Source organism: Acanthochromis polyacanthus, chromosome 16, assembly GCF_021347895.1.
Source record: "Acanthochromis polyacanthus isolate Apoly-LR-REF ecotype Palm Island chromosome 16, KAUST_Apoly_ChrSc, whole genome shotgun sequence".
NCBI lineage: Eukaryota > Metazoa > Chordata > Actinopteri > Pomacentridae > Acanthochromis > Acanthochromis polyacanthus.
In genome coordinates, this window is record NC_067128.1 from 12394668 (window position 1) to 12403930 (window position 9263).

General features: G+C 38.6%; 1 protein-coding gene and 1 long non-coding RNA gene across 2 annotated transcripts; one reads left to right on the forward strand and one right to left on the reverse strand.

Moving 5' to 3' along the window:
• Positions 1–1821: 1821 nt before the first annotated feature.
• LOC127537674 (uncharacterized) lies at positions 1822–2749 on the reverse strand. The gene is made up of 3 exons (XR_007947465.1): positions 2645–2749; positions 2452–2525; positions 1822–2001 (listed from the first exon to the last, which is right to left on the reverse strand). It is a non-coding gene; the product is annotated as an uncharacterized LOC127537674 (long non-coding RNA).
• tmem242 (transmembrane protein 242) lies at positions 2659–8519 on the forward strand. Its single transcript, XM_022196953.2, has 4 exons — positions 2659–2796; positions 4442–4542; positions 7182–7319; positions 7701–8519. Exons 1-4 carry the CDS (start codon positions 2712–2714, stop codon positions 7833–7835), a joined length of 459 nt encoding a protein of 152 aa, XP_022052645.1. The 5' UTR covers positions 2659–2711; the 3' UTR covers positions 7836–8519.
• The last annotated feature ends 744 nt before the right edge of the window (positions 8520–9263 follow it).

Consider the following 9263-nt stretch of genomic DNA (forward strand, 5'->3'; position numbering starts at 1 on the left):
AATGAAATAATAATTTAATAAAATTATTTTGAGCACCTTTTCCTTGAACAATACAAATTATATACTTATGCACACTTATGATGTTGCTCTGGCTTTGAACGTTAGCTAACACATATAGCATATGCATAACTTTCAGTAGGTTTGGATTTTTACCAATTAATTTACAACTGAGGGCCCAAGTATTAATGTTATACCTTTAATTGATTATCACTGACATTTAAATTCATGAAAGATAATGACAAATCATCAGGGAAGTCTAGCTGAAAGTAGCAAAGAATTTAAGCTAGCTCGCTATTAGCTAGTGCTAGCTAAAATAGGAAAACGTAATTAGCTTAACATAAAGTCAGCTACTTAGTCTTCTAGACAGATAATAATACTTACTAATAGATGACAATACGTGAAAGTTAAGAGTAAATAAAAGTTTACATATCTATATTCTGCTACAAAAAATAAATTAACAAAAAGGGCCTTATTTTGTCTGTCAGAATAACACATCATCTTACCTAAAATCCACTGCTTTTGATTTCCTCAGATCTATCTATCTATCTATCTTGAAATGCAGTCATGATGTGCAGACGTTGCTCCCTTCTTTTTACATTAATTTCTAGAATGATATAAAAGTGTGATTAAGAACGGAGTATCAGGAACTGTCAATAGGTTGTCCTGAAGAAAAAATAACTATAATCTGAAAATATTAATATGGTTCATCAGGAGTTTCAACTTTACAGACACCTGGTGAAAAATAGGGGCAAAAATCCCATCAATGTACAGCTCCTGAAATGTTTTAATTGCCCTTTGAGACCGACATTATCATTTAATGAGGGAGGAAACACTGGCTTTCAATTACAGGCAGAGAACAGTGAAATCGACTGCCTGAATATAGTTTGGGTGTTTGGGAATTAAAGTTAGTCATGATCAGAATATCATCATCCTAGATGTTGGTTTGCAGAACATTTCTTTCATTTGTACCCAGATTAGAACTACCAGTCTTTAAGATGTGACTGGGTTTATTTATTTACAACGCCCTCACTGGTCTTTTGCCTCCTTACGTGACTTTACTTTAGCCTTCTGATGTGGTCTTTCACCAAGCGTGCTTAAATGAGTGATTTACACTACAGTGTAGGTTGTTATTATTGAGTTTGGAAAATCTGGTTTTACCCACTGCGACCTAGAATAACCTGCAGAACAATCTACACCTGACATATTTTTATCTTTAGACTGATTCAGGCTTTTAATGTCATCATATATTAAATACCCACTGTTTTAGGTGAGTTGTTTGTTTTTCCATTTTTATGGTTTTAATCACTTTTTTAAATTTTACTAAATTTGCACTTGAATATTTGAATTGTTGTTGTTGTCCAAGTAATTTGTATACGTGTGTCCTTTATTTTCTTACTTGGTTACGTTGTAATTGAAACCTTTGCACCTCAGTTATTTTAAACAAAGGTGAAATAAATGAATGAACATTTACACTCATCAAACCTTACTTGCGTCCATTTGTCAACACAGTGTTGGGTATGTGAAACATTTATTGTAATTGTGAAAATGCAAATTTATCCAGCAGGTCTGCTGCTGACTGGATGGAGAAAATGCTATTCAATCAACATTATCTTGCTTTTAAAGGTATAAATAAAGATTTCAAAAAGCCTGACAGTGGATTTATAAGATAAAAGGCCACATTCATAACACTGACTGTGTTTTATGGTGTGTTTAAAGCCCAAAGCTTTGTGTGTCATTCAGAGTTTTTCAGCCTGTAAACTCATCCTAGAAGAGATGCGATCAGCAAAAAGAAAACCCCAGGAAGATTTTCAGGATGTCTTATTTTACATTTATTTATCTAGGTTTTCAGGGATTTTGTGGGCCTGGAAACTGGTGTGAAGATTTTACAGAATGGGGAAACCATGATTCCACTTCAGCCCTGCTACAGACTGGCAACCTGTCCAGGGTGTCCCCTGCCTTTGCCCGATTCAGCTGGGATAGGCTCCAGCACCCCCCGCGACCCTAGTGAGGATAAAGCGGTGTATAGAGAATGAATAGATGGATGGATGGATGATTTCTCTTAATCTATATAAAAAAAAAACAGCTAATACATGAATCAATAATTTTGCAAAAATATATCATATATTTTAACAGATCAAATGCTTTGACCTGTAATTCTACTGTGTAGCTTGTTTCTCCCCTCAGAATGATAATTTCAGCTAATTATATTTTCTCAGTAACTGTACTTCAGTGGATTTTTAGGTCTTTCTCACTTGATTTTTTTCATTTTATGCTTTTTTTTTTTTTTACCTCAGTACACAGAGTTAAACGCAGATTATCTTCATTTGAAGTATATGACAGCTTCAATCGTTAGTTACATAGCAGATCAACATTTTACACGCAAAACATGCTACAGATAATCAGATCTAATCTCATTTCACACTCGGATAATTCACTGAAACGGAGTGAGACCTCCTGATTGCTGCCTCCAGTGAATCAGCTGCAACCCCGCATCAATAGACGATCTTTGTTTCAGGATTCCCCATCTGTAAACAAAATACATATACTTGATATACAGTTAAAAAATAAAATGTATGCAGTATTACATGTACATAAATTGAGATTTTATACAACACAATTTCTAAAGGTACAAAATGAAACACACTTTGCCTTTGCGTTCCTAGCGAGGGTTGTTTCCGTCCGGTCGTTTTACGAAGACGGACCGCAGCAACATGACAGCGGCTGGTGGAGGAAGAGTTGTGGATGCAGCAGAAGGAGCAGAAAGAGATGAAGAGGAGAAACTACAGATAATGAAAGGCAAGACAGCAGTCAGCGGTTTAGTTAACCTGGTTTGTTGACAGAAAGTGTTCCCCGGTTCTGTTGTTTGTTTTCTGTCTGAGGTCACAGCAATGTCGACCCGCTGCACCAAACTCCAGTAAAAAAAAATAGCATTTTAACGACCATCCAGTCACTGAGAAACCAGGAAAGAAGGCATGTGGTAGTTTGAGGTTCATGGCAAATTAAAAATTCTGCTTCAGATGTGAAATGTGATTAAAGTTTGTTCCTGAAACATGAAGTTCTTCTGCTCAATTCGGTTCAGTAAATTCCACCAAAACAGTCTGTTTACGTTGGTTTTGTTTACTCAGTATCTATGCTCCGATGTTTCCTATTGTTTTTAAAACAGCTGGCTTCAACATACAGAGAAGTTTCTGAAGTTTCCAGAAAACACTGGATGTCTTTGTGTAACTGATTGATCACCAATCCTCCTCAATGGCCTCCACTTAGACAAAGGACTTTGTGGTACAGCCTTGAACTGGTTTATGTCATACCTCTCTGGAAGGACAGAGTATGTCAGCCTGGGCAGTACCAGACACATCCTGCCACCTGCGGTGTCCCCCAAGGCTCTGTCCTCGGTCCAACCCTATTCATTTTATATATGCTCCCCCATTGCTGCGTCATCAGTTGCCATGGAATCTCTTTCCATTGCTACGCTGATGACACACAGCGTTATTTCAGGACTGTCCCAAACCCATCTACTCCCCCGCCGTATTCATCATCATTGCCATCATCATCATCATTAGCAGCCGAGGCCTGAATTAATCAAAACTTTCTCCAGCTAATCAGCTCCAAAACTGAAGCCATTCTTGTCGGCACCTCTCATCGGGTCCAATCATCCTTCACAACCACCATCACCATTTATGAAGAAGACATTCCCATCTCATCAGCAGCTACCAACCTTGCTGTGAGACTGGACCCTCACCTAACATTCAGCAACTACTTGAAACATCTGTGCAAGTCTTTCCACCTCAAAAGCATCACCAAACTCTATCCCACCCTCACCCTTTCTGATACAGAGAAACTCATCCACATCTTTGTCTCCTCCAGGCTGGACTATTGCAACGCACTTCTCATCGGGATCCCTAGCAAGAGCCTGCAAAAGCTCAAGTATATTCAGAACAGCGCTGCTTGGATCCTGATGAGAGTGCGGAAGCAAGACCACATCACACCCATCCTCCGTTCACTTCACTGGCTTCCCATATTCTTCAGAAATCATAACAAAATCGCTCTCTTCACCCATCAGTGCATTCATGGCAAAGCCCCGAAATACCTCAAAGAACTCCTATGCCACCAGTCATCCAAAAGAAACCTCCACACTAAAAATGATCACCTCCTCTGCTTGCCCAGAACCAAACTCCGGATGGTGGGATATAGAGCCTTCCACTCAGCCGCCCCTCACATCTGGAACTCCCTCCATGACCACTTGTGAGCTCCACAGACAGTGGATGTTTTTAAAAAAGGCCTTAAAAGCTTCCTTTTAAACAAAGCTTTTAATTAAACTTGCCCTTTAATTTTTTTTACCTGCTTGTTTTGTTTTGGCCTTTAATTTTTTTCAATGTAGCACTTTGAGATTTTGCCTAAATGAAGAGTGCATTATTATTTATTATATTATTGATGTGTGCAGGCGCAGCGTTTCTGACCACGGTGGCGTCTGCAGGGATGATCGCAGGATTTGGTTCCACGTTAGCGCTGGCCAAGAAGAAAAGCCCAGACTGGTTTAGTAAGGTACATGTGTCCTGAATGTTTCAACTCTTAGTAAGGTTGTTTTTTTTGGTGGCTTCCAGTAGAAAGCGTTCTCCTTCTCGGAATAGAAACACTGAACTCTTAACACACCGCCATGAAAAATAAATTTTTAGATTTCCTATGATTTAATCTGTCTGATGACGTCAGTATCTCTCATGTTTGTTCTGAGGAAATGTCCGTAAATCTGATTAGAAAACAACAAAAATAGCTCCTGAAAGTGCAGAAGTTCCCACAGTGTCACAGTAATCCAGTGCTAGTTGTCTGTATAGCCATGGTTGCACTATAAACAGAAGCTGCTAATATGTAATTCTGTAGCTTTTAAATGGTGTCATGGCGACTCACAACTTATAGTGTGGATTAAGGTACTACTTAGACCATAGCTGCCACAGTTTGTACCTGAAAACACACTCTTCTTGAAGCTGTAACTCAGTTATATGTAAACACACAGTCATGGAAAACCCTTTTCTACATTCTCTATGACTCTCTCTGATGATATCAATATATCTAATGTCACTTATGAGTAAATATCTATTATTCCACTCACAATAATCCAGTGATGGCTGTCTGGACATTCACGAGTACATTACACACAGGAGCTGCTAATGTAATTTAATTCTGCTACTTTTACTGTGATAAAATAAAAACAAAAACAAGATACTTGAAGCTCAAAGTTTGCATTAACACCTGCATTTAGCATACACTACCAGCTAAAAGTTTGGACACACCTTCTCATTTAATGTTTTTTCTTTATTTTCATGACTGTTTGCATCGTAGATTCTCACTGAAAGCATCAAAACTAGGAATGAACACATTATGTAGTAAACAAAAAAGTGTGAAATAAGTCGAAACGTGTTTTATATTTTAGATTCTTCAAAACAGCCACCCTTTGATTTGATTACTGCTTTGCACATTCGTGGCATTCTCTCAGTGAGCTTCATGAGGTCGTCACCTGAAGTGGTCTTCAGTGAGAATCTACAATGCAAATAGTCATGAAAATGAAGAAAAAACATTAAATGAGAAGGTGTGTCCAAAGTTTTGACTGTTGGAAAAGTTTTGGTATTTCGAAAAGTGACTTTCATCAGAACTGATAATGTCAGCTAGTCTGTTTGGGTTCAGTACAGGGACTCTGGTGGGGAGAAACTTATGATTGACATCAGGTTGTTTACAGTCATGGACAGATGAAAACAGTGTACTGCTGTTATTGGGATCTCCGTGATGACGTCTGGTTTCCCTCCTGACTCATCTCCACACATTCCTGCAGGAAGATGACCTGAAAAAGTCCAGAGAAAAAAGACTTTCCATGAAATCTCAGTAGCATAACACACGTTGGGTTGAGTACCTGATCTTGGCCCGTTCACTGGAACTGTGCTGTTATTGGCGCCGCTGGATCCGATTAAACATGACGCACATGGACGTTCGTGTCGAGATAAACTTAGCGTGGAGGCACAATCGACTCTTGTAGCTGGACTCTATTTCTGTCACAGGCTCGTCTTTGTTGTCTGCGTTGAGCCTCAGAGCCTCAGACCGAACAGAAATTAACAACGTGAAATTTGATTAAAGCCACAGCAACACGTGGTTGAGGGTCGCTGTGATTTCTCCTGGATTCACGTTAAACCGCTGCTTTCACTCAGTCTGGACTCTAAAGCTTCCTGAATATTATGTTATTACACTATTTGATCAATCTGTCCATATTATCCCATTGTCTGACAAATCATTTAGTCCATGAAATAACCAAAAAAACAATTTGTGTGAAATTTGCTCTAAAAACTTGGAAGAATGGAAAACATGCAGTCGAATTGAGGATAAATGATGTCGGACAGTCGAATATAATTGAGGCTGTTGTTCAGAGTTCAGAGTGAACCACCAGCTCAAAGGTGAGAGGTCAAAGACAGATGACAGAATCAGGTGACTCTGCAGGAAAAACAGAAGCAGCAGAGAAAGTTCTCAGCGGTTTATGTAATGGACATTGAGTATTAAGCATAACATGTTTCTGCACGACTCAAGAATTGTACCTTTAATCCCTAAGAGAAAGAGTTAGCGATGTAAGGTCTTCAAGAAGTTTTTACTGTTATTCAGTCAGGTTTTTGAGGACTTCGAGAAGGTTTTGGAGATTCAGGAGGTTTTTTACGTCTTCATACGTTTTAGGGCTCTTTGTGGAGGTTTTCAAGTACTAGCAGTCTTCGTGGAGGTTTTGGAGATCTTTCACAAGGTTTTACACTTCATCAAAGAGGTTTTAGAAACCTTAAGGTCTCTGTGGAGGCTTTAGCGCTCTTAAAAAAGATTTTACTGTTCTTCAAGGTTTTAGAGATCTTAGAGAGTCAAGAAGTCTTCAGGGAAGGTTTACATGTCCTTGATGCTGTTCAAGGAGTTTATGGAGAGGTTTTTGAGGTCTTCAGAAAGATTTTGCATTTCTTCAAGAAGGTTTTTAGATATCTTAGAGATTTAAGAGGTCTTCAGGGAAGGTTTACATGTCCTTGATGCGGTTCAAGGAGTTTATGTAGAGGTTTTAGATGTCAACACTGAGGTTCTGCAGGTTTTGAAGGAAGTTTTAGAGGTCCTTGTGAAGGTTTTAGAGGTCCTTCCATCTTCATGTAACATCTTACTGTCTGTTACCTCCACAGGGCGTCGCAGCGACAGCATCAGTCCCAGAGAGTGGAGCATCTCTGGCTCTCAGGGCTCTGGGTTGGGGTTCCCTGTACGCCTGGTGTGGAGTCGGTTTGCTCAGTTTCACTGTGTGGAAAGCCCTCGGTGTCCACAGTGTAAGTATCTGTAAACTTACAATTTACTGGATGGACTCGGTGACAAGTTTAATCTGTGTTCCAGACAGCCACAGTTTTCCCTTGTGAGTTTTTTAGGTCACTTCAGACTAAATCTAGAAATGTCCTCTAACTGAGCAACGTTACGACCGCGATATGAGATTGAGATGAAAATACTGTGAAGGATAAAGCTGACCAACAGTTGAATAATTTAATAGACAAAACTGAAATGTTTCCATTAAAAAGTCATGTAATTTCAATTTAGAGTAGACATTTAATGGAGAACGCATGGAGTCAGAAAGCTGACTGAGAATTATTGTTGAGGAGAACTGGTTCTTCTGTTGTCATGTTTTGATTTGTGTTCTCGGTAATGATCTTTTTCAGTTACCTGAATTCAGACATAAGATGCAGTCCTTCTTCCCGTCCATACCAAAGAGCGCAGAGGATGCAGCTGGATCTGAACCTCTGGACTGGGACTCTGTATTCAAGTCAAAGTCACCTGAATCAACGAGAGACTGAACATGAACGAGGACACCAGCAAGACCTCTGCTGACGTGTTTCTCAGCAGCTTTTTCTGTTTTGTTCTGGAGGCAGCTGAGAAACTGGACAATTCTATGGACCAGTTTGTTCCCAGTCTGGCTCCCAGCAGCTCTTCTGGTTGACAACGATTGTGTAATTGTGAAGCTATGAAATGAGCGAGCTGTGAGTTTTGGAACGATGTCGAAGTGTACGTCGAGATTGTGCAGTCGGTTACAGTAATATATATAGATATATGTATCATGAAATGACATGCACCGTGTTAAGCATCTATTTTAAACTCTGAATGTGATCTTATGATTTTAGCCTCTCTGAGCTGCTTTGTGTTTTTTTTCTCAGCTTTCCGTCACATTTTTCCCGACGGCAGTTTAGCTTCACATTCATAATTTTCAACTGTGGTGGTCTTTTACAGCTGTGAAATGAATATAAAGGAAACAGAACTCCACTGAAAATGTGTTAAATTATGTGTGAAAGGATGAAAAGCATGATTAAAAGGCCAGAAAATAGTGCTGAAGTGATGCAGTAACAAAGAAAAAAGAAAGAAAGATATATGTAAAGAACTGAACTAATTCAAAAGAGTTGCAAACTTTGATTAAAATAAGGTTCAATTTTGTTAAGGGAAAAAGTTGTTAAAAAATTGTGAATAAAAATATTTAAAGAAAGTCATACTTCTCATTTATAATTTATCTTCTATTATTGTACATTTCACAACACAAATCCCTGTTCAAGCAGCCACAGCTGACTAAATCACAACCTGCACAAGAAAACATGTTAGCATACAATTACAGTTAGCTAGCTAGCTAATATGCTCACTTCAGAAAGCTATTTTGCATTAAAGTGGTACCATGTTATAGCAAAACTACTGTGCTAACATAATGTGTGCTTTCAACATGCTGCTGTACCTGGTGGTGCTATTTTGTTCAAAGCTGAGTATGTCAATATATAAGACAGAAAAACAAACTGTGCAGCTGGAATCAAAATGAAATTATATGCTAAAGCGCAATAAATTTCTGTTAGCATTTAACGTATGCCAATATAGGTGACAACATACGAAGCAAAGGTGTTTTAACATAGCAACAGTCTCATTATGCTATAAAGTGTTGCACTTTGAAAGCTAATTTTCATATTGACCACTAAAACACAGACTTAGACTGGTTTAAATAGAGCCAAGTCAAGACCAAGTCCGGTTTAGACTCCGTATCGGTTGATAAACAGCAGAGTTTAATGAAGTTTAGACTGATTTAGTTGCAGCTGAGTCAGAATATGTCTAATTTAGGCTGGTTTGAACACAGTTAAATCTAAGTCCATCTTAGACTGATTCAAATTAGTTGAGTTTGAAAACATCTAACTAAATAAAACCTTGTCTAAAAGTACAGCTCAGAACTATTTAAATACGGCCGAGTCTGACAA

What these genes read in the sequence shown, in the direction of transcription:
- tmem242 (XM_022196953.2), top strand. Translation starts at nt 2,712, where the DNA reads ATGACAGCGGCTGGTGGAGGAAGAGTTGTGGATGCAGCAGAAGGAGCA. An exon ending in GAAACTACAGATAATGAAAG is followed by an intron (nt 2,797 to 4,441) that starts GCAAGACAGCAG and finishes TGATGTGTGCAG; the next exon opens with GCGCAGCGTTTCTGACCACG. An exon ending in GCCCAGACTGGTTTAGTAAG is followed by an intron (nt 4,543 to 7,181) that starts GTACATGTGTCC and finishes TTACCTCCACAG; the next exon opens with GGCGTCGCAGCGACAGCATC.